The 26,568-nt window shown below is 38.0% G+C and overlaps 1 protein-coding gene across 3 annotated transcripts in view; it reads right to left on the reverse strand.

The window, feature by feature from the left end:
- znf385d (zinc finger protein 385D) overlaps nt 1–26,568 on the reverse strand; it is a 106,296-nt gene that overhangs the window by 63,695 nt on the left and 16,033 nt on the right. For all 3 annotated transcript variants that reach the window (XM_008430995.2, XM_008430994.3, XM_008430996.3), the window contains exon 2: nt 13,085–13,227. In XM_008430995.2, the coding sequence (XP_008429217.2) occupies nt 13,085–13,204 (120 nt within the window). In that variant the 5' untranslated portion in view covers nt 13,205–13,227. The remainder of the gene's footprint in view (nt 1–13,084; nt 13,228–26,568) is intronic.

The following is a 26,568-nucleotide window of genomic DNA, read 5'->3' on the forward strand; positions in this document are numbered from 1 at the left end:
GCAAATAACTAAGAAATAAGACAAAACTAACTGAAAAGTAACTTTTCAGGAAGATATAGGAGATTGTTTTGAGTCAATAATTCCTTAACATTCATGAAAACGTCGTAGTTCAACTGGCAGATTATTTCACTTATAACTTGGGAAAAATATCTCGTTATAAATGAAATAATCTACCAACAAAACAAGAAAGTTTCCATCAATAAAAAGGAATTATTGGCTCAAAACAATCTCCTATGTGTTGCTTAAGTTACTTTTAAGTTAGTTTTGTCTTATTTCAAGTGTTCCAAGATATTTAATCTTAATTCAGATTCATCTCATAATTTATTTACACACACAAACACTTTTTTAATATTCATATCTACAGGTCACATAAGTTACACAATATAAACAAACAATAAAAAAAATCCTTGAATTCTTGAATATTTGCACTAAAAACTAGACCAAAATTACTTGGTAATATTTTGTGCTTTTGCAGTGTTTAGACTGTTACACACAAACTGTTGGTTAAAATTTAACCAAAAACACAACAAATAAACTAACCTCAGAATTATACAGAATAATGACAGGAGGAAAACACTCCAATCACAGACCAGTGCTCTAAAACATTTTATAGGATTACTGAGATTACTTGGAAATGCCAAATACCTTTTGGGTCTGAAACGACCCAACCGCGAAAGGCGTAAAAGTAAATAATTTTCAGATTTTGGGTTTAAAACTCCTGAAGCGGTGATAAGTCACCCAGATTACTTGTTTGTTTTAATTAATGCCTGCTCTGACAGATGGTTTGTTACTCAGAACCATCTGTGAAGAGTGAAGACATCTTGATCTGTAATGGTGTCGATATTTACAGCTGCTGACAGCTGGAAAAAAACACTTTCAACAAAAACCAAGCAGGGGAAAGCCGGGTAGAGGCTCCAGTCTTATGTCCGAAATTAAAAGTTAGATTCAAGACAAAATATAATCTAATAAGTTTTGACAGCTTTGTAACTGTTCTTTTATAAAATGGATCAACCATGTATGGCTGAGCCACTGCAGACATTTGTTGAGAGAGAAAGCAGCAGTAGGCTAGATTGATTTTAAGACCATGATTTGCATCAAAATATTTATTTCAAGGTTTAAAAATGGACCAAACATGAACCAGACCTGAAGTCATTGTTAAATATTGTAATTGTTTTTGATTCAATAGTTTTAAATACATTGTTTTATATCTTTTTGATCATTTTATTGTACATATATATTTACTGTTGATTTTAACTCTTAAACCAAATCAACTAACTGTTAAAGCTACAGTATGTAACTTTTATTTGAATAATTTTTTACATATTTGTTATGTAAATAACTACTATACTGTCACCATGTTGTGTCAGTATAGTAGGAAACAGACAAATTGTGCTCTTCTGTCTTCTCCCAGTGCTAATCAGAAACAACCAATCAGATCCAGGAGGCGGGTCTTAGCGCTGCCATACGTGAGGATGATTGACAGCGCCAAGAACTTCCCCCTGGTTCTAACTGGTTGTTTCCGGTTGGGTGTATTTCTTCAGACGGCAATATTAACTCAGGAAGGAGAAGGATTAACATTAACATTCTGAAAATAAAATTATTATGGCGTTAGTACAATCACGGTTTGTACAATTTTATGTTGTCTAAAATTCAAAATGATGCAATCTTCTTTTTGGATGGTTGTTATTTTGCTCTTCTGATTTCTATCTATATATATTTTTACATTCCTGAAATCATCAGAAATTATTGCAATTTTTTCTTTACAGAATACAAAAAGACAGAAATATCCATTAACCTGCTTACATAGATTTGCACATATTTAAACTTAAACATCATTATTTCACCTTTTGACTGATTTTTATCACTATAGTTGCCACTGTGAACATGTTTTCCACTCACTAACTTCCACTTTCCTTCGTTTCTCTCACGTTTTTTCAGAAAACCGCCATCTTGAACAATCCCCCACGACTCAGACCTCACATCTTCTTTTCATTTCAGCAGATATTTTAAACCTTTATCACCGCGTTTCTCACAGGTGGGTCTTGCCGCAGAACATGACAGATGTTTGTTTTGCAGTATTGTTTTTATGTCAAACATTTGTTTTGTAGTTTTCACCACCCTGACGTGTGAATAATGCAGGAGATCGTTGCCACATGTAGAGCCCAAACCGTACCCAACAGAAGTTCCTGCAGCGCTTTCGGTGTTACTGTCAGCCTCTTCAGTCTTTTTAAATAGAAATGTTTGCAGTACTATTGTTTTAAAATATATATACAAATATAAATGGGATTCTCTCTCTGCAGACTGCAGCCCTGGATAAGGCCAACATGAAATCACTGGACGTCTTTCTTCCTTAAGCGTCATTTTATTTTTTACTTTAGTCAAGGAATCCTCCTTTGTTTTACTACGACTAATGCGGCAGGCTTTAACTCTTTTCTTTACCAGCCACAAATGTTTACCCAGCTCCTTTCTCCCTTTCATGTTATGAACTTCCTCCTCGGTCGTGCATGTCACCATAGGGGTTTAATTTAGGTGGATTTTCAAAAAAAAAACATCTGTTATTTTACTGCCTGACCTCATGCAGGCCTCACAGCATTTTTATATGCATTTTACATCTTGAAATAATGAAAATATTAGAAACATGGAGATGAATTCTGAGTGAAACGTAGTAAAAAGTCTGATTTAATGGTTTTTCAGTTTGTTGTCCCGGTTTTTAAGACCTGACTGTAAAGTACGGCGTATTGTTTTTAGGTTAATTCAATTTAATCGAGAGTCTAATGGTCTCCTTAGGATTAGAGGGAGTCTACAAACCGCACTAATGTGGAGTAAAGTGCCTCAGCCCCGAGGATCTTTGCCTCAGCCAGGCTGCGTCAGCAGTATTATGATCATCGGCTCAACATTTGCGCTCATGCGTCCTCTGAAAACTTCTGCCAGCGTTTTGTAGCTGTCTGCAGTTTGTTCAGGTGACTTTTCCCCACAGATTTGTCAAACAAGAGGTGACAACTTCAATTAACCTCAAATCTCAAACACATCATAAAGGCTCAAACCGTTCAACATTGAAATCCTGATTTTTATTTTTATCTATTTTTATTCCCCCTCTCCAACCCAAGCCAAAATCTAAAACACGTCCTGCTGTTTTTAACTGAAACGTTCTGTGTTGAATTCCCAAATTGAGTAGTAATTCCTCTTTTAAGATGAGCACATGGGCAGTTAAAGTTGAAATATTTTGTTGTCGCCTCAAAGAACCCGGAGCACATGGCAGCAGCGTCAAATCAGAAACAGATTGTGGGCGTCTAATGTTTCTCTCCCATCTTAACCACAAGAAAAAGAAAAACAAAGTCACAGAAACAGTCTTTCTGTTTCAGACCTCCGTAAACGATCGCTTTATATCGGTGTATATTCCACAGAATTTAAACACTAAGATGAGCGCTGGGATTCGTCGGGTTGCATCAGTTCAGAGGGTTAAAAAGCCCTGCAGCCTAAAGTGAATTATCAGGGGCCGCTGCGCAGTCATGTTGGACAGAAAAGCGGTCCGGTCCAGCAGGTGTGACCCGCTGGAAGGTAATCGGCTGGCGCTGCGGTGGTCTCCAGCTTTGATCGTGCCCCTTCGTTCTGTCAGCTCACACGCTTCCCCTCAGGAACACAATTTACAGTCTATTACTGAAGATGTTTACGGCACACGGGTAAATCTGGAAACCAGACCCGAGCAACTGCAATTATTTATCGTTTGAAAGTCAGCAGAAAAAAGTATGAACAGTACTTTTTTGGTAACTATGGTAAAAACTATGGTAAACCATGTCACCAAAGGTGACATAGTTACCTTTGGTAAGTAACTATGTCACATAATTATTGGTAACTATGTCACATATGTCAAATAATTTGGTAACTATGTCACATAATTATTCAAGGCGCCATGACGGACATCTGAAGTGAGGGACGGTGTAGTGAACAGAGCGACTGAAATTGTTATCCAAAGTTGTTTCTGCCAGTTTATTCATGGCTTCTACTTGTTGGAGTCGAGCTAATTTGTCTGTGAACATAACACACCTGGTTGGGGTCCAGAGACGGCGGGATTTATAAAAGTTGTAAACAGCTAGCTTAGAAACCGACCCGTACCTCCTCCCTCCTGAATTACAGACTGCCTGAATTCACAACACATGATTTACATCACAGTCATAAACAGTGTTTCTCTTTACACCGGAGCAGCATTAAACGTACAAAAGACGAGATGCTAACCAGCTTTTTTCATACCTGCTAGCCAGGCTACATGACAGTGCAGCATTGTCTCCATGGTTACTAATGGTTAGACGCGTACCTTCTCCAAAATGCTATGTTTGACATCTTTCTAAAAATATTTATAACGTTAATCTTCTTACCTTGTAAAAAGGATAAAGTTGTCTTATGACTTTATTATAGTAATAATGGTGACCGTTCCAAAAGCAGGAAGCGGACTACAACGCAAGGCATTCTGGGCAAATACAACCAAAACAAATGCTAATGCCAGAGGGAGAAACGGCTCACAGTCTTCAGTTTTCACTCCACAACTTTGTTTGTTTTATTTTAAAGAAGTTATGAATCACCTTAGGCTGCTGCCAGTTACTCAGCAGTGTGTTGCTAGGTAACCAAAGAATGATTGAGTTGCTAGGTAACCAGAGAGTGAGTTAGTAGATTCCACCAACTTTGCTTATTGCTTATTGTCCAGCCAAGAAAAATGTAGTTACAAGCAGCTTTTAAGAAGCAGAAACAAGCTTGTTTTAAGTAAATAATTCCTCCAAATTGATTTAAAAAAAGAAATAGCATCTGGTAGAATATTTAATTTATAAAAAGGTATTTTTCCCATGTTGTAAGTGAAATAATCTGCCAGCAGAACTCAAACTTTATCATCAGTGTTAAGGAATTGTTGACTTAAAACAAACTCCAACATCTTGCTGAAATGTTCCTTGTAAGTTTTGTCGTATTTCAGGTGTGTTACGATGTCTGCACTAAATAGTAGACCAAAACGGCTCACTCTTCTGTCTCTTTCTTGTTGCCGAATCCTGAATCCTACAGTAGAAATGAAGCGCATTCATCATCAGCAGACACCAGAAATCAAACCACTGGAGGTCACCGGATAAATCCTAGCTTTCAGACTCACGTTGAAGGCTCAATTTGCCTTCCTGCATCACTAAACTAATCTAAGTACAGTGACTCAGAGGTGAATGGCTGCAGCTGTCAGACAACCAACACTGTTTATACTCAAAAAACACATTAAAGTTGTTCTCAAACGGACAAAGGAGCCATTTGACTTGCCGTGTTACGTGCTTTGTCAAGGAGCACATTTCCATTAAAGCCAGTGACAGTAACACTGACTGGGCTGCGAAGGAGTCGAGAGTGCAGGAGAGAGGCCGGCGTGTCACAGGACTACAAAGCAATTTCCCACCGTGCAGATCTGAGCAGAGAATCGATGAATCACATTCCTGATTACTCTGCGGGGGGAAATGGAGTTTGTATTGTTTCTCTGAGACAAATGTAGGTTCCATGTGGGATTGATCTTATTTTCAGGACCAAAGAAAGACAACTCAAAACACACACACACACACACACACACATCGCATCCGTCCGTCCGTCTAACACCCGGCTCTTTTAAGCTGAAACCACTTTTCCTCCTTTCACTTTTCTCTTTCATTACACTCTCAAGCTCTCCTATTCCCGGTCCTCTTCCCCCCGGTTTCCTCTCATTCTCCTCTTCGCTGTGCTTCAATTCTTTCAAGGTGGCAATTTCAATAAGTGTTCTGCGACTGAATCAATTGAAAGTTGCAGTGCAATTCTAAAAGTTCTTCAAAGCCCACTCTCTTTTTTCACCTTTTCTGCAAAACCGGCCACTGTAAGCAAGCCAGACACAAAACCTCACCAAGTACTTTTAATCTCATTTCAAATATCTTAGAACACTTGAAAAAAGACAAAACTAACTCAAAGGTGGCTTGTTTTAAGTGAATATTTCCTTAATATTGATAAAAAATACCACTTCCATTGTGAGATAATTTCACTTATAACTAGACATGTTTTCCTGTGTCATAAGTTAAATAATCTGCCAGTGAAACTGGTATCTGTCATCAATATTAAGGAGTTATTTACTTAAAACAAGCTCCTATAGGTTGTTTTAAGTAACAACCTACTTAAGTGCCTTAAGTGCCAAGTGCCTTATTCCAAGGCACTTGGAATAAGTGCCTTGGAATAAGACACTTATTCCAAGTGTAATAAGTGCCTTATTACACTTGGAATAAGGCAAAACTAACTTGCAAATAACTTTTCAGCAAGATACAAGAGTTTTTTAAGACAATAAGTCTTTAATTCTAATAAAAAGTACCAGTTCCATTGCCATTTTATTTCACCTGTAACAAGACATTTTCCCTAAAAGTGAAATAAATGTCAGATCAAGAACTTTATCATCAATATTATTATTAACTTGAAACAAGCTCCTATATCTTTCTGAAAAGTTATTTGCAAGCTAGTTTTGTCTATTTGATGCGTAAACTAGACTAAAAATGGTCAGATTCTGTGTTTATCGTGATGCATATTACATTTTAAGTTAAGAAAAAAAAGAAATAGAGATTCCAGCTGCATTAGATACGTTTTGATCAACTGTCTAGATTTAGATGTCCTTTAAGATTCAGACGCCCTGAAATGAATATTCTGCTCTGTCGCTTGTTAAGATCCAGACTCTTGATTCGCATCACTGCAGGGCCAGAAACTTGGGATGAATTTGAAGGGAATATGCTTTGATAAAACTGCGAGACGTGGAAACGTGAGCCCAGAATCTGTCAGATAGATGAGAACAAAACGATCTGGGTCCATAAATGAGCAAACGCAGTGCAAAAATAAACAGAGAAAATGGTAATGTCATGTAGGTGCTTTCAGGAAGATTTTGGATGAGGATATCAGTGGATATATTTAGTTTCTACTCCTCTGGAAAAAAAAAATTACATGTCACTTCTTTATCAGGACTCCAATATGTCAGAGAAAACCCTGCAGACAAGTTTTAATATGAAGATACTATACTGCTCAAAAAAATAAAGGGAACACTTAAACAACACAATATAACTCCAAGTAAATCAAACTTCTGTGAAATCAAACTGTCCACTTAGGAAGCAACACTGATTGACCCGACGAGGGTCCCCGTTGTCAATCAGTGTTGCTTCCTAAGTGGACAGTTTGATTTCACAGAAGTTTGATTTACTTGGAGTTATATTGTGTTGTTTAAGTGTTCCCTTTATTTTTTTGAGCAGTGTATCTTTAAAACAAAACGCACATAAGTGAGATTAAAAAAGCCACTTTTACCAAATACCAAAACCTTAACAACGCTGCGCACAGTTTCCGTCATGATGGCATCATGCTACCTGACCTGTAGCTGTCCTCTGAGGCTTTAGACGTTACTGCATGTGATAAGAATGAAAACTGTTTAGGAATAACCTCCAGCTGCGCTAATCTGCCTCATCTGCGGCTCCCAGAACCGTTTCAATTCATTTTTCCCTCTGCAGAACAGAAAACACTCCCCGCTGGAACACCATGGTCCTTCCTTAGACTCAACCACGGAGTTTATTTGACAAACAATTCATTCCCGATCACATTTCCAGATCAAAATCAATTACTTTCTCCGCTCTCTTTGTTGTTATGACCAGTTTCAATTAATTCTGGAGCTGATGCAATACAGTGCAACTTTAAAAGTTGAGCAGGTTCTTGCTATAATGAGTAAAATATGTTTGTAGATTTGATGATTCATTATTAACATGTTATTGGTGAAAGGCAGGATGGCATCACTGTTCCTTAGTCTGTTTAGTTCTTTTCAAATAAAAGCTACAATCTGACCACTGCTTTCATTTGATCCGAGTTTATAGGTTTCTGTTTTTTTCAACCAAAAGTGAACCATTTAGCATGAAAATGTAGCATCAGGGGCGTCTGCAGGACATTATTGGACAAAACTGTCACTGGACCCGACCTGCAAGAGCAGAACCACATCTCCAACGCGCATCATGTCGCACAAAACCAGCACAAACCTAAACCACACAAATACACACTAGTACTGCGCATGGACCACTATAACAGCAGACCTATTTTAATTTATTTACTTTACAAATTACATTAAACAATAAAGACGTGAAAGCAAAGCCTACCTGTGTTATTGTCATGATCGTGTTTCTGTGTATTTATTTTTAGAGTTTTTTGTGTTCAGTTTCCTTCCTGTGTCTCTGCCACTGCGCCTTCCCCGTTGATTGTTTTCCAGGTGTGTCTCATTCCCTTGATTGCCCCTGTGTATTTAGTCCCACCTGTCGTCTGTGTTCTTCGTCGGGTCCTTGTCTGTTGTCTTGTATATATAAGGAATGTCAGTAGTCGTCTTAGCTCTCCAGTCAAACTGTTAAGTCCTGGTTAGCTTAGCTCCTAGTTCAGTCTTTGTGTCAGTTGCTACCGGTAATTAGCCATGTGCTTTGTTCTTTGCCATGCTGCCTGATCTGGACTGTTCGAGCCACCTTATCATTAAACTCTTCATCATCATCACCATAACCTGGGTCTCAGCTTCTCTCCTCACCACTACCAACCACCATTCCTGACAGTTATCTCTTTTGGCAAATGCTTCAACTAGATTTAAAACCCTAGTTTTAAATCTACGGCGCTCAGGAGGAGTGCAGCAGATGTCACGGTCGGTCAACCGGGTGATCCATCAGTTCTTCAGTTCGCGAAACCAAGAAAAAAAAACCTCATAAACCGATGACCCCGTCAAAACTGCACACATGGTAAAAACCTCAGGCGGGATCCAAACGGCCGCTCTTAGAACTACAGGAAGGATCAAACTCCGCTCTTTCATTTTTAGCTCACAGAAAAAACACCAGGCAAGCAAATAAAGAAAAGTAAACTGACCAATAAGATTTAGGCTTTGGCGTCCCCATCCCAGAGACTCATACAGCTACATACAAAATGTTTTGACACAAAAGATATATTTTTATCCACAATTTCATTAATAGTAAAGAGGATCAGGTGACAAAAAATAATATTTTTTTTCTTTTTTTACTGAAATGACATACAGCCGTACAGCTGCAGGATTTAACTGTCAAGCATCCCAACCAAAAGGTAACATTTTCTTATGAAAGAAGGAAAATCAAGCATAAACGCTTTGCACTTTATTACGCCAGTAGCAATAACTCAATAATCGCATGAAGAATTAAAGCAAATTCAATAATTTCCTATAGCGTCATTTATCGTTTTTCTCTTTCTACCAAAAACTGGCTGACTAAAGTCTTCATTCTGGTGCTTTGGTCTCAACTATCCTTTTTTTGTTTTGTTTACAGAGGCTTTATAATTCATGTCATTTGTTGTTTTGTTTATTTATTTTGGATATTTAAAACATCTTCCAGTTCCAGTGTTAAACGTTCGCTATAATTTAAAGTTTATTGATATTTGAGAAAATGTTCTTGCCATTATTACCACTAACTTAGATGAAAATGGCCTCAAAACGTAACTTCAGGGACAATTTATTGTCCAGATCAATTTGTTACCATGACAGGCCTTCACTTTACTGAATTATATAACTCAACTGAACTTGTACCTCTTCTTTTTATACCGATTGCTTTATTTTTAACTACTAACCCACTTTTCTGGATAAAATGTGTTATTTTTTTAAAGACGCTCATAAAACAATCTTACATCCGGGGCCACAAGTGCCACAATTGCATAAACAAATAGGCAACTATTTAAATATGTGCTTATTTAAATAAAAAACCGGAATGCTGGCAGTAGAGTTTGCAGGAAAAACCAAAGCAGCTGCTCTCGCCTCGCCTTTGTGCTTGTTCTTCTCAAACCGAAAACTCCTCGTAAAGAAGCTTTCCACCTCATTGCTCTCTTTACACATGCACTTACATGCTTCAAGTCTTCTTCTGTGGCTTGCAGTCATATTTTCTGCAGTATCTTATTGTGTTGCGGTGCCCCACCGGGGCAAAGGGAAAAGAGAGAGAGCGAGAACAAACATCCATTCCCCGCCTCTGGCCATGGACTCCCTGATTTTTGTCTGTCACTCATCCCAGAACAAGACTGTGCAGCGCTTCGACAAGAGACTTTGGTATTATTGTCATTTCACGCAGGTGCGGACACGCTTGCACCATTTCCTCTGTTTTTTCCCTCTTTTCTCCTCCCAACACATGAGAAATGAATTTAATAGCATGTATCTTGCCATGATCAAGTGTATTCTCACTCCTGCGGTGCGTTAATGGAAGAACTGTCATCATCAGGATAGTATCGTGTGTTTTTTCTTTTATTTTTCAAAAAGAAACAGGGGAACATAAATGTTTATTGAGCCCCGGAGGCACGTAAGCAAATGTGACCTCATCTGAGCCGATGTAAAGCGTCTGCTTTCAGAGGGGAGTGCAGATGGAAAGATCTGTAAATCACAGAATCCGCTCCGCTCGGTCAAACAGCTGCGTGGTTTCTGTGCACGATTACAGCACAATCACAAATCTCCAGCATCTAATGCGCTGCTTGGGCCTCACAAACGCACAATGATTTGCTTCATGTGTTTTACTGTTTTCAATCCGCAGCTCTTAAGTACGACGGCGCATTTGGGCGATGCAAAATGGAAGAGAAAAAGTAAGTAAGGAGTACATTTCTGCCAAAAATCTCCAATTTGCAGCAAAATAAAAACAAACTTGGAAATATCTATGTTTAAAAGTCACAAATTGGCTCGAAAAAAGCAAGAAAGAAATGTTCTTGTTTTTTTCTAGAAAAAAAATCTCAGTTTGATCTTTTTCTAGAACTTTTTTTACTTTTCAATCTCATAAATTGTATTATTTTGTAGAAAAAACAAGATTTTTACATTTTTCTTGTTCTTCAAGATAATTTCTGAGATTAATCTAAAAATCTAGAAGATTTCTGAGATTGATCTAAAACTTTGAGTTTTTTTCTAGCAAATGTTTGACTTTTCAATCCAGAAATTTTCTTCTTTTTTGTAGAAAAAAAACAAGACTTTCCTGTTTTTTTCTAGAAAACTTCCAATTTCCAAGTTTTTTCTTGAAAATTTCTGATACATTTTCACTTTTCAAAATTTCTCAGTTTTTCTCTAGAAGATTTATGAGATTTTTTGACAAAAATTTACTCCTCTCTTTTTTTTCTTTTTCATATATACGTTTCTAATTCAAAAATACTTTATTGATCCCAAAGGTAAATTAAGTAACTGTTATTTTATTTCAGACTTCCCCATGTTAATCAGCTGCTCCCTGTTGTAAACCACCCTGTTGCTATGGTTACGCATCATCACAATAGCAAAGTATGAAGGTCTACATAGTTCTCATGTGACATCATACTTCCAGGAACTTTGTAGCCGACAGCCATGTTGGTAGGTGTCCATAACTAACTGTCATGACAGTTGCTATGGAGTTGCCATGTCAACAGTTAGCAAGCCACATTCTCATATTGGTCGATCCCGACAGCAGCGTTTTTGTTGAAACATAATTTGGTCCAGAGTGTCAACGTACTTTCTTTTTGTTGGTTTCGAATCCACGATTCATTTATGGCTTGCACTGCGCTTGCCTACCAAGATGGCGGCTCAGTGGCGCGCCTCACTTCTGATTCAGACTTGTGGGAATAGTGTATGGTGAAAAATCTGTCCAACTAACCACAGCATCCAAAACAAGAAGAAATTGTTGTCCAAAGAAGCTGTTTTCCCCTCCAGAAAGGCAGGAATGAAAGTTTGAAATGGAAAAAAAATCTTAATAACACCATATATAATCTTTTTCCTCCACCTTGATGGTTCCTATATGACCTGATTCAGTTTCTTCAGCTTTGATTTTTTTTTTTCCACAGCTTGTTATCCCCACGTCTGTGCGACACATCAGTCCCCGGTTTAAGACTTGTGTCAGAGGCGCAGAGAATGAGCTGCATTCGGAAATCTGGAACTGTGAGGAAAGTTTGGAAAGCAAAAGACAAAAAAGAAAAAAAAACCTAAAGAAAAGTGGGATAAAACAGTAACTGTGAGAGATAAAGAGTGGAGTGTTCAAGTGTCTGTGTGCGCATGAAACCCAGAGGTGATTTCTTTGTGTTAATCCTGCACCATTTGGAGGGTTTGCAGTGTTTTACTCATTATCTGGAGAGAAGTCTGTTAAATACAGATTAGGCAGCGGAGGGATCCTGAACTTTCCCATGAAACAGAAACAATCCGTCTTCTCCTGGGTTATCGTGCTACTTCTCTGTGACGTCCCCACTCCCACTCTTTCATCTCTGTATTCCTTCCCACTTCCAACCAGCTGTGCTCCATATTTCACCCTCGCTTTCCAACAGATTTTAAATTAATCCCTTAAATTTAAGCAGAAACCTTTAGCCTTTTATCTACGTTTTTTCGTCTTCCTTGAGGAGCCATCTTTCTTTTGATAACCTCGCTGATTTTAGCTGTCACATATTTCCTCCTGATAACGTTTGACTTTCAAAACGAGACAGAAATGGATCCAAACATTCTGACTGGTCATGAATTCAGCGAGGTTCAGCCTCATGTTACGTCTGTGTTTAAGGAGGTTTCCATAGTTAGAATATCAACAACAACAACAAAAAAAAACTAATGACAGATTATCAACAGCAGATGCACAGAAGAAGGAGAAATCTTGGTATAATTTGGCGCCACATAATAAACCAAATTTGAAATAAAAGAAGACTGATTAAATTCAACATTTCACATCGGAGCAGAATTTAGAGCATTAAAGTTCAAAACCTACTAGAGTGCTTTCATCCGATCAAACCTTGAAGGAGACCTACTGTGCAAAATTTACATATATATAAAACATATATATAATATATAAAAAGGATTATATGGTTACATGAAAATCTGTAGAATGTGGCAACATTTTTATTCAATTAATCGATTAATCATCAGAATAAATGATAGATTAATTTATAACTACAGTAGATGCAAATTTAAAAAATCTGATAAAAATACAGACGCAGAAACAAAAATGTCAGCTCTGTACTGATATGATGATAAATCTATAAGGTTAATAAGCGATATTTAACCAGCGGATGACATGACGTATTTTCAAGGTCAGGAGCAGAAAGTGGAAACCTGCCATCTCTCACTCACCGTGTTGAATCCTGGGAAAAGGCTGATGGCCGAGGCGGTGTCCAGCGGGATGGGGAGGAACGGCTTCATGCCCAGCGAGGTTTGGACGGCCGGCAGGGTGGGACGCACCAGCGCAGGCATGAGGCCATTTTGACATGTGTTTCCTGCAGGAGGACGGAGCAAAAGGCAACATGTTGAGCGACTGAGCCAAAATCTATTTACCTTCCCATGAAAGCATCTTCCTATTAGATCCGAGTCATCTGTGGCATCGATATCTCCGTCCCTTCGCATCACATTTGCTGCTTTTCCAGCTATTTAGCACCTGTGCTGCTGAGGCTGCCAAGTCAAGTCATCACAGACTGGTTTAACTGGAGCCGAAGCCAGAAATGAGCACTTTTCCAGTAGGAAAGTAGGTCGCAGTTAGAAGACAAAATGTTCTTAAAGGTTTACAGCCTTTAAAACACTTTTGATTTTATAAAATTTTGAGAATTTGTCACAAATGTTTGGAATGTTTTGATCAGATTGAGGCAGAGTACCCAAAAATTGTACTCAGGTGAGAGTAGCACTGCAATATATTTTTACTCAAGTAAAACGGTATTTCCTGAATAACTGATCACAACCTGAGGTATTTAGTAATTAGGAATTACATCATCAGACTGTAGAAAATATAGAGATTTTACTCAAGTAAGAGTAGAAATAATTCATAATAAAATTACTCAAGTAGAAGTCATAAATACAGCTCAGTAAAAATACTCCGAAAAGTACATTTTATCCAAATAGTTACTCGAGTAAATGCAACTAGTTACCACCCAACTCTGACTTGTGGCATACTGTATATAAGAAAGAACTATAAACCATGAACTCTATGATGAGCACAGGACTAAATAAAAGGCAGCCAGACCACATGACACTGCCACCACCGTACTTTGGAATGTGTTTTCAGCCTTATTATCTGGTATAGAACAGACTATAAAATACAGCTGTTAGTTTATAAATCACTGAACAGTTCAGCACCACAATACATTAAAGATCTACTGCTGTTGTCATAGCAACCTTCCGCACCTCTCAGGTCTTCTGGTTCTGCTCTGCATCCCCAGAACCAGAACCACATTGTATTTTTGTCCACAAAACTTTACTAAGTGTTTTTTAGTAGTTTTTAGTGCAAATTTCTTCGTACACTTAGAAGATATTTGTACACTTAAAATAAGACTTGGTAAGGTTTTGTGTTTTTACAGTGTAAACAGTGTAAATTTGCTTCTCAAATCTGGAACAAACTTCCAGAAAACTGCAAAACAGCTGAAACACAGAGTTCCTTTGAATCCAAACTAAAAATCCCACCTGCTTGTGATTAGCAGTGAGTGGAACTTTGATCGACATATTTCATATTTATTTCCTTTATGATGGCGTTTGACCACATATAATGCTTGCTGCTGGTTTCATAATCTGTTACTGTATCATGTTTTTATGGTGTAAACCAGTTTGCCTCGTGGAAATGTGCCATGCAAATAAACTTGTCGAAAGTCAAAGAAGCAGAACAATTCAACGAAAGACGCCCTCAAAATAAGAAAAATAAAGAGCATGGCTCATGCCTCTGCAGTGACGATCTCCTTCACGACCATCGCAGCTTGTAAACACGTTTAGCGGTCGGATCATTTGTCACTTTATGCTTTTGGATTTGTTCTCAGACATCCTGCAGTAAAAAACAACAACTTTTGACTTAGTTGTGTTGGTTTGTCGTTTTTCAGAGACATTTGAGAGACATCCACTGATTTAATGAAGACAAGTTCAAGGCGGAGAAGTTAGAGAAACCTTTTGATTCAAAAAGCTTGGTTTACATTTCATTTCTAGCTGTACAACAGCCTGAAAAGGAAAACAAAGGCACAATTAAAACTTTTACTCCGCAGAAAAAGGAATTTTGCTTCTTTTTTTCTTTCACTGAAGTTAATTTTCTCACCTGTGATCACAGGAACAGAACATATTTTCTTTTAATTTACTTTCTCCTTTAGATTTTGTGCAGGTGTGGCTGCACAAACGAATCCTCTCCCTTGTAATGTATTCCTGTTTCATGCCAGCCACTAATTACAACACAACAAAGCAAAATACAACTCTATAGAGAACGCCATCTCAAAATATAATTTATAGTCGACTTGAAGAAATAAACTTTTGGAGTCCCGCCAGCTGCGTTTATAAATTGGCGTAGAATCCTTTCATTAATGATCCATAAATATTATCCAGTGTTTCTGGAAGCGCTTTATGTTCAGTTCTTAAGCTTTTCTGAGGAACATTTAAGGTTTAGAGGCCTGCAAATGTTGAGTCTGCAGGTCATGACCTTTGGGATCTTTGCACCAATTGACCCTAAAGTGGATTTAGTGCAGCGGTGGAACGTATTGTGGTACTGCGCGGGAGGTTTAATGGTAGAAACATTTGAATTCAAAGGGAAAATAACATGTAAAAATCCACTTTTTTGAGCTTTATATCATGTTACAGTGTCATTTCCTTATTAAAAACATTCCTGGAGTCTTGCTTTGATTCCTTCATATTACAGAAATCCTTTAGGTTGCAACATTTGTTACATTTTCAGCTGCTGTGGTTTGTTTTCACGCTGCACTGAGTCAAACAAATTAAAAATTAAAAACCTGTTCCCCTCCTTGCCTGTGGTGGCGCTGCAGCAGAAGGAAACGGAAGGAAACGACTTGAAAATCTTCCTTCTCCACAAAATGTAAACAAACATGGAGTAGCGTGGGATGTTAGCAGGATTTCTCTTTCTGCGTTTGGTAAAACACCATGAGCCATTTCTCCATCTTGTTCTAGACCCTCACGTTTTTTAGGTTGTTCGAACGTAAGAGAAGTGATACTTCACAATAAAATTACTCAAGTAAAAGTAATAAATATAGCTCAGTAAAAATACTCCTAAAAGTAAATTTATTCCAAATAGTTACTCAAGTAAATGTAAGTAGTTACCGCCCAACTCTGATTTTGATAGATGTGACATAGTTGGGATGTGTTTTCAGGTTTGCAACCTCCAGAGCCACATAAAGACAGATACAAAGTCAGTCTTCTATCACCTGACAAGCAACTAGATCTATTGGCAGATTATTGGCAGAAATGTCTTGTAATGAGTGAATTCATCTGTCAATGAAACTAGTACTTTTTTATCAATATTAAGGTGCCACATCAGTCTTATACAGAGCGCTTCAAACAAAGTTTTGCCAATGTTTCCAAATTAGTTTCTTTCAAGAGAAAACATATTAACCTTTAGCAAAAACTGCAGGTGTGTGTCTGTGTCTGGTTAATTTTTGGTTAAAACATGTTTGTTTTTCATTCAGCTGGTAAAAGTAAGAGTAGCGATACTTTAAAATAAATAACTGAAACCATTTACTACCAATTTCTCACTAATGGTCTACGTTATCTGGACAGAAGTTACATTTTGGGGTAATTTTATCTTTTTATAATGATTTGAAGGTGAATTCAGGCTGATAATATCTAAACTTTTTCCTAAGAGCAGGTTACGTTAGCAGGTGAAAAGTGCATTTATTGGTTTTTTTTTTCTCTGAAATCAGATGCTTGCTGAGGTGGAGCGGCCCCACAGCGAGTCTTATGAGATGATTCAACAGTTAGAGAGGCCCGGGCCACACATCTCTAGGAAAAACAAAAGTAAATACTCCAGTTTTATTGTCATGTGAGAGCGCCACGCCAGCAGAGAGCTTTCCTAACCACGAGCTGGAAACAGGACAGGGCTGATTTCAACACGTCAGGATTGAAAAGAAAATGGCAGAAAAAAAAAAAGAAAGAAACTGCCCCTGCGTTCCAAAACATTAGGAGTTAAAGAAGCTATTTCACAAAGCTATAATGAAAACCAGAGGGGAGATTTTTTTCATTTTTATCGCTGCATAACAACAGCGAAAACCTGAGCCAGCAGGCTCAAAAGCGCTGGCATCAAACCAGTGTCATGAGACAAATAAAAACAATGTTTGCCACGTTTCAGTCCCCCGGCTGTGGTTAGGGGTAAATAAAAAGCAAAAGTCATAAAAACAAGCAGAGAATTGGGAGAAGCCACAAACTGCGGGGCATTTTGTTTTTTTTCTTTCCTGCTCCATCTTTTGCTTCTTCCTCCAGCCGCCGGAGCGCTGCCATCTGTTGGAAAAAGCGCACATGCGGTCTTTCATGTGGAGGCACGTTCCGGTACCAACTTTAACAAAGCATGTCCGTCTGCAGGGATCAACCGTCGCTCGACATGCCGGCCTGACGTCAGTGCTCAGGATCGCCTCACCTTGCTAACAGCCAAATGAGCCGTCCGTCAGAGAGGGGCGCGTAGCCAAAAGCGGATCATCCAAACACAGCCGCGCTGGTGTGAGAAGTTCATCTGCAGCGATCTGACATGCGGATTTGTTTGACGGGGTTGTGTTTAGTGTACGCACTGACAGATGGGATCTGACGGGCCATCATGGCTCAGGTTTGGGGATTTTTATTTTTTCCCCTCGACCTGCAACATCATCACATGAAGCTGATTTGTTCCACCGGAGAACCACAAGAAGTCAAAGTGAAGTTTAGGATTTTTTTTCCCTCTGACACGCTCAAGAGTGGAGCTGCACTGTAAAAAAATTCTCTGATTTACGGTAAAATATCAGCAGTTGTGGTTGCCAGAATTTTATTGTATAAGTACGGTATACATGATTGTATAAATATGGCAAAATCTGTATATTTATTTATATATAAACTGTAAATATACTATATAAATATACCGCATTTATACCGTATATCGGTATATAGAATATTTACCATTTACGTAAAAAGTAAATTTACTGTATATTTACCAGAAATATACATTATACAGTACAGCATACCATGTACAGTAACATTTATTTATATGCTGCCATAGTACAGCGCATACATTTGGTAAAATGTGCCCAAATGTGCTGGAACTCCGCTTGGGGTTGCTAGGTAATGGGCTGGAACTCCGCTTGGGGTTGCTAGGTAACGGGCTGGGCTTCACTGGGGTTGCTAGGGAACGGCGCAGTGCCTGCTGATTTGTGACGGTACATTCCAAAGGTTTTTAAAATGACTAATTTTCCACACAACAAAACTATTAACTTACTGTGAAAAAGTGACTGGGTGTTTTTGTAAAGTACTTGGACTGAGTTTTAGAAGCAGTAGAAACCAAAAGGAAATAATACAAAAATTTTATATCTGAGACCTCACACCATCCTTAGTGAACAGTATGATAGCTGGGAGTCACCAGGTTGTTTATATATAACTGTTTGAACAGATTAACATGGCAGCTTCAGACTTCTGGAAATTATCCCCAAAGATGAACCAGACTTCATCATCATCATCATCATCATCATCATCATCATCATCATCATCATCATCATCATCATCAGAGCTTACCCAGTCATAGTATATTTTTATTGATCAGATGTCCCTGGTTTGGGAGCACCAAATGTACAAACAGGATGCTTTTTCTGAACAAGCTGGAAACCTGGAGAATGAACACTGCAAAAACACAAAATTTTACCACGTACTTTAGATCTACTTTTTACTGAAAATATCTTAGTACACTTGAAATAACTATTTTACCAGTAATATTTCTGCAAGATATGAGAGTTTGTCTTATGTAAATATTTCCTTAATATTGATTTAAAAACAGCATTGGTTCCACTGACAGATTATTTAACTTATAACAAAACATTTTCTCCATAAGTGAAATAATCTGCCGAAGCAACTAGAAATTTTTCATCAGTATTAAGGAATCATTCACTTAAAACAAGCTTCTACATCTTACTGACAAACTAACTTAGAAGTTAGTGGCTGGGTGTTTGATTGTATATATATATATATATATATATATATATATATATATATATATATATATATATATATATATATATATATACTATATAAATATACCGCATTTATACCGTATATCGGTATACAGAATATTTACCATTTACGTAAATACTTGGTAAGATTTTGTGTTTGTACAGTATTGTAAAACTGTCTTTATTCTACATATTAAAAAACAACTCAAGGAAGGTGTTTGAATCAAGTTCACATCATATACCTGGCAGCTGTGTTGTATCGATATTGAATCACATTCACACCATAAACCAATCTCTCTACAGTTCACTATGAATTGTACCAAGACTCCAAAATGCTTCATACAATAATTTTAGTCCACACTCTGATGCGACTGCTGTGCTCACATCTTCACAAACGACCCACACCAAAGGGAGAAATAAAACAGTTTGTTTTAAATAGTTTAAACACCTCGGGTGTAAAAACACCCTAATTTGATACACGCTCTATGTCATTCTCCATCTGGAAGCCCAATTTGTGACTAAGATTTAGCTTCAATCTTAAGATGGGTGTTAAATGTTTCCATTTAATCTTCTTTCCTGGTGATGCCAACAATTTATTTTCTGCTTCAACATACAACTTTCTTTTCTTTCTTAATATAATGGTGGTCCTTTTGGTCAAATACTTCAATTTTAGCTTCATTGGACCACCTCTAAAAAATGATACTTGTAAAGCACATCTTGAAACTTGTTTCATTGTGGAAAATGACACTTTTATCACCTTCAACTAGAATATTCACATCTTTTTTTTGTTGTAGTGTTGATTTGACCATTTCACACAATGACAACATTAAAGGTGACCTATTGTGCTTAAAAAACGAGGTAGGTTAGGTCTCTGCGTGATACAAAACATTTTTATCACATTTTCCACACAAAGTCATTCTTAGATAATGAGATTTAATAGTTCTGCCTATTCCGGGGCGTCTCATCTCTTTAAACCCAACCAAAAAAAAAAAAAAGCAAGTCAACAGACAACCAAACAGTAAAACTAGCTGTTGGAACTCAGCTTGGGTTGCTAGGTAACGGGCTGGGCTCTACGGGGGTTGCTAGGTAACGTTACATTCCAAAGGTTTTTAAAACGGCTTATTTTCCACATAACAAAAAACATTAACTTATTGTCAAAAAAATGGCTGGGTGTTTTTGTTAAAGTATTTGGACTGTTTTTTAGAAGCGATTAAAAATAAAAAATAAAAAATAATAATAAAAGCATAGCTATCCTTTAATAACACCACCCTTAGTGAACAGTGTGATAGCTGGAAGTTACCAGGATGTTTATACTTGCATACAACTATTTGAACAGACAAACATGGCAGTCTTTGACATCTGGAAATTGTACCCAAACAAACAAAGCTTACCCGGTTAAAATAATGTTAGCATGGATGAACTTATGAATAAAAAAAAACTGTTATGAATAAAAAAACTGTTTTGATTCTTCAATTCTCCCAGAAACTCCAGATCTTAAAGCAATCGAGATAATAAAGTATTTTTTGCAAAACAGACTGAAGCTAAAAGCTTGTTTTCTTCCATACCACACAGGATTTTGTTGGTCTGAAAAGGACCAACAAAATTATTAAGATCCAATCTCTAGAGGGAACGCATTTCAAGCCTAAGTGTCACACCAATACATTCCATAACTGCTGACATGTTTCATTATGGCTTCCGACAGAGCCGTGGTCCTTCTGTGTCTAAAAATCTGAGCCACTGGTAAGTATAGACGTCAGATCAGTGTAGCGTAAAAAGTACATTTCCCAGTGGAAAGTGGTGGTGTTAAATTTTACTGTGGTGCAGAAAATCACATGGTTAGCTTGAAACAAACCTCAAATTTGTCCCGTTTGACCAAAACAGGAAGGAAAGTTGCTGCCACACAGTTTCTTTTCTTGCCACAAACTTGTATGTCGTTGGATTGAAAAACAAATCGTATTTCCCAGGCCATAAGTCACACTTTATTCATAGGTTGGCTGGTTGCGACTTATACGTGTTTTTTTCCTCTAAATGACGCATTTATTGACTGTTGCATTAAATGTTAACTCATACTGACGGACATGAACCAAGCATTAAACATTACCATCTGCAGCCGCAAAGGACAGCTAATCAAAAAAGAAAGATGGCTGGAGGAACGAGTCCACAGTTGGCTGCTGAGGGAGGCTCATTAGCAGAGAACCCAAAAGTTATACTCAAGTAACGGTAGACCTACGTCGACATATTTTTACTCAAGTAAAAGTAAAAAGTAGTCGTCCAAGAAATTACTCAAGTGAAAGTAAAAAAGTATTTGGTAAAAAAAAGTCTACTGAAGTACTGAATAACTGATCAAATTATAAATCATTTAATATTGAAAAATTACATCATCAGACAGGAAAAAATATAAAGTTCAGTGGAAATGTTGCTATTTTAAGGACGAAAATTATCATTTATATAAGTAAGAAAGAAAGATGGCTGGCATCAATATTTGAATATTTGAAAGAGAGCAAAGGTTTCGAGTACAAAAGAGTGAAAATTCCCCCATACATGCAAACTCAATGCAGATAGAGCACTTGCATAGAGTAGCCTGAGATTTTACAGAGTTATTCCTTGGGTGACTGTGTCAGACTTGGAGTGCCAGTTGTGTAAATGGTGTAGTCATGGTGCACATGTGCCTCATACATTCAGTTTGACAGCTCTGGTGCCTGTTTGGTGAAGGTTTTCAACATGTTTAAGAAATTAGAGTCGGTGTTTATGTCTCTATTATGTTTGTTTTCTTTGTCTTCTGGTAGGACAGGCAACACAACTCTCATAATCTAGCCAACATGATTAAACACACCAGCACATTCCTGCAAGTCTGCAGGCCTAAACATCTGTCACTACTAAAAAAAAAAAAGGGACTAAAAAAATAAGCCAGAAAAGGAAGACGAGTGACTGGGTTTAAACTAAACTTTAACCCTGAAACCTAAGCGCTCAGCTCACGTCAAACTACTCCAACTCTAAAAAAAACCCCAACTTGATTAACAGACTGCCACTCAGTCAAGAACTGTCACGCTTTTGAGAAAGAGTTTGGACATAAATTTTAATAGTGGTTGCTTTTGGACTGCAGTCCCGTTGGTTTAAAGTGGGCTCCACAGCAGAAGCTGTCATCTACTTTACATCGAGGGTCTGTAAGTAGAGTGGGTTTGTTCTGAGAGGTCTGCAGGTCACAGTCATTAAAATACCTCTCAGAAGTGTTTCTGGAGCTGTTCGCATGTTCTGTCTGCAGCTTTGTTATGTGGCCTCTTTTCCTGTCACGAGCACTTATTCCGACTTGATGAAAACAAAAGTAATTGAGGCGAGGCAAAGCAAAACAAATAGAACGCTAAAGGTCAATTGAAGAAGAGGTCTCTGGGTAGATGTCAGTATGTTGCCCACCAAACGATTAATTGCACAGTGAGCGCTGTCTCTCGCTGTCAGCCTCCCATGCAGGCACCAAAAATACAACCAATAAATGTGACGTTCATGGGGACGAGGAATTTAAATGTTTGTCTAAAAACGCTGGTTTTCTTAAAACTGAAGCACCGACGTCTCTCAAAGATAAAACCACAAATCAACAGAAAATCTCACCAAGTATTTTTGGTCTAGTTTCTAGTGCAAATACACTTTAAATAAGACAAAGCTAATTTTAACGTAACTTTACAGTAAGAAACAAGAGCTTGTTTTAAGTCAGTATAAACCTTCAATTTCCTCAAAAGCCGACAGTGCACCTTATAATCCGGTGCGCCTTATATGTGGACCAATATTGAGCCACAACAGGTCTAACAACTACAGTAAGCAGCCGCCAACTTCATTTTGCCCATAGAAGAAGAAGCGTGCGGTGCATGCTGGGATAGTTGTCAGAACGCTGGTTTGTTAATAAAGTTTGACTGACCCATCTACCTACGGACCTGATAATCAGGTCGTCTGCAGGTCATTTAGCACCACGTTCTCCACCAACATGCTGTGCGCGAACGGAGAAGGGTGACCATCGTCCGGCCACGCCCCGGCCCAGTCGAGGAAGGCTCTCCTCGTCGACCGAGGAGGTGGGGGGGGAGCGAGACAGAGACTGCGGCGGCAGCGTGTCGGTTGGTCTGTGTTACCCAGAAAGCAGTTGGGCACAATATCGCAACACCAACACCGTGAGTGAAACAATGACTGGGCCAGCTTACTATATAAAGTACTGGGGGACCACTTCTTTATTATTACACATCCACATTTGCACGGGACGGGTGGCAACCCTAACTGTAGCTTCTATTCTATGCCCCTTATAATGCGGTGCACCTTACAGTCATGGTCAAAAGTTTTGAGAATGATTCAAATGTTAATATTTACAAAGTCTACTGCTTCAGTTTTTATAATGGCAATTTGCATATACTCCAGAATGTTATAAAGAGTGATCAGCTTAACAGCAATTAAATTCAAAGTCAATATTTGCCTAGAAAATGAACTTTATCCTCCAAAACACATTTCAACTTCATTGCAGCCCTGCCTTAAAAGGACCAGCTAACATCGTTTCAGTGATTGCTCCATTAACACAGGTGTGGGTGTTGATGAGGACAGGGCTGGAGATCAAGCTGTCATGATTAAGTAAGAATGACACCACTGGACACTTTAAAAAGAGGCTGGTGCTTGGCATCATTGTTTCTCTTCTGTGAACCATGGTTATCTCTAAAGAAACACATGCAGTCATCATTGCACTGCACAAAAATGGCCTAACAGGGAAGAGTATCGCAGCTAGAAAGATTGCACCTCAGTCAACAATTTATCGCATCATCAAGAACTTCAAGGAGAGAGGTTCCATTGTTGCCAAAAAGGCTCCAGGGCGCCCAAGAAAGACCAGCAAGCGCCAGGACCGTCTCTTCAAAGTGTTTCAGCTGTGGGATCGGGCTACCAGCAGTGCAGAGCTTGCTCAGGAATGGCAGCAGGCAGGTATGAGTGCATCTGTACGCACTGAGGCGGAGACTCTTGGAGAAAGGCCTGGTCTCCAGGAGGGCAGCAAAGATGCCACTTCTCTCCAGGAAAAACATCAGGGACAGACTAATATTCTGCAAAAGGTACAGGGAGTGGACTGCTGAGGACTGGGGTAAAGTCATTTTCTCTGATGAATCCCCATTTCCAATTGTTTGGGACATCTGGAAAACAGCTTGTTGGGAGAAGACGAGGTGAGCGCTATCACCAGGCTTGTCTCATGCCAACTGTAAAGCATCCTGAAACCATTCATGTGTGGGGTTGCTTCTCAGCCAAGGGAGTCGGCTCTCTCACGGTCTGGCCTAAAACACAGCCATGAATAAAGAACAGTACCAGAATGTCCTCCGAGAGCAACTTCTCCCAACCGTCCAAGAGCAGTTTGGTGATGAACAATGCCTTTTCCAGCATGATGGAGCAACTTGCCATAAAGCAAAGGTGATAACTAACTGGCTCAGGGAACAAAACAGAGATTTTGGGTCCATGGCCTGGAAACTCCCCAGATCTTAATCCCATTGAAAACTTGTGGTCAATCATCAAGAGACGGGTGGACAATCAAAAACCTAGGAATTCTGACAAAATGCACGCATTGATTGTGCAAGAATGGACTGCTATCAGTCAGGATTTGGTCCAGAAGTTGATTGAGAGCATGCCAGGGAGAATTGCAGAGGTCCTGAAGAAGAGGGGTCAACACTGCAAATATTGACTTGCTGCATTAACTCATTCTAACTGTCAATAAAAGCTTTTGTTACTCATAATATGATTGCAATTGTATTTCTGTATGTGATGAAAACATCTGACATACACACATGAAAACCAGAGGGCAGCAGATCATGTGAAAATATAATATTTGTGTCATTCTCAAAACTTTTGGCCATGACGATATATGAAAAAAGTTTTAAAATACGACATTTATTGAAGGTGCGCCTTATAGTGCGGAAAATACGGTACTCCTTATTTGATGAAAAAGCTCTAGTTCCACTGGCAGATTATGTCCCTTATAATCTGGGAACATTCTCTTGTAATAATCTACCAGAGGAGGTAGTAGGACTATTTTATAAATATTAAGAAATTATTGACTTAAAATAAGCTCTTATATATTGCTGAAAAGTTACCTGAAAGTAAATTTTGGTATTAAATGTACTAAGATATTTGCACTAGAAACTAAACCAAAAATACTTGGTAAGATTTTTTTATTTTTGCAGTGCATATATTTTACACACATTTTACTTTCAGATGAAAAGCAATTGTATCTTTTTTATAAAGAACAGCTACTACTAAGTCAAAAAAAAAATCTGAAACATATTTAGAAATCTTGGAAAAACAAAATAAGACAAATGTAAAAGATTACAAGAAAGCAACGCTCTTTAGAAGGACAACATAAAGAAATTGCAGGTAGTTTGCAACCCGTTCACAGTTCTGCAGACAGAAACTCTAATTATTTATTAAAGTAAAAGCTATCACAAAGCTCCACTAATTACCAGTGTAAATAAACGGGGAGAGTAATTATTTGTACCGGTGTCACATACATTTTAATAGCTTTCGGCACACAGTTTCGGTAGACCTCCCAAGACGGTATTCTCATTCTCAACGTGCCTCTAAAACAAACCTGATAATCCCACAGTAAGCCATCTCCATAAAACGAACTGTAATTATGTATAAATAACAGCTAAAGAGTCATATTCCCCCCCAGGAATTGCTGAATTATGAAAACTGAACCTCAGAGGACAGGAAGTGTTGCACTTGCACCCATCAAGCTGAGTTTTTGAGACACCGCGACGCTGGACATGCAATGCTTTCACTTCTTCTTCATCATGTCAGCTGATATCCAGCTGCAGGGCTTCAAATTAATAAAAGCAACTCCAACGAATCAAATTAAACACAACCCAATGGGTGCACTTTTTTTTTTTAACCTGAGGCTCTTGGAGACGCGTGCGAAGCCCCAAAATGTTCGGCTGCAGAACTCAGATGAGATCTGACAATTTGACACATTTGAATGAGATTGAAACTGATTAAAGATTTTTTTTTCCTCCGCTGGCCTTTGGTTATTTATTCTTTTTGAGACTGTGCTAAATGATGCATCACATACAGTGTTGTTGGATGTTCAGCAGCCACTCTATCAATGCACTGCAAAAACAAAATCTTACCAAGTATTTTTGGTCTAGTTTCTAGAACAAATATTTTAGTACTATTGAAATAAGACAAACCTAACTTACTTTTTAGAAAGATACAGAAGCTTGTTTTAAGTGAAAAATTCCTTAATATTGATGAAAAAATACTAGTTTCATCATTCATTTGGAACATGGGAAAAATGTCCTGCTATAAGTGAAATTTTCACCTTCATCGGAAAAGTGAAAATATTCGAAACACTGGAATAATTCCTTCATTTTGTTAAAATAGTTCTAGTTTCACTGGCGGATTATTATACGTTATAAGTGAAATAATCTGCCAGTGGAACTAGTACTTTTTAATCAATTTAAAAGAAATATTTACTTAAAACAAGCTCACATATCTTGCTGAAAAGATACTTCTAAGTTTGTTTTGTCTTATTCCAAGTAACTGAGGTATTTGCTCTATAAACTAGACAAAAATACTTTGTAAGATTTTGTATTTTTAAATGTAATTGTCTTTTTGGTCAATTTCTGTGCATTATTTTAGGTATATTATCTCAGAAGTACACAGATTAGGAATTGTAAAGACATCTTA

Source organism: Poecilia reticulata, chromosome 16, assembly GCF_904066995.2.
Source record: "Poecilia reticulata chromosome 16, P_reticulata-male-v2, whole genome shotgun sequence".
In the NCBI taxonomy this organism is placed as follows: domain Eukaryota; kingdom Metazoa; phylum Chordata; class Actinopteri; order Cyprinodontiformes; family Poeciliidae; genus Poecilia; species Poecilia reticulata.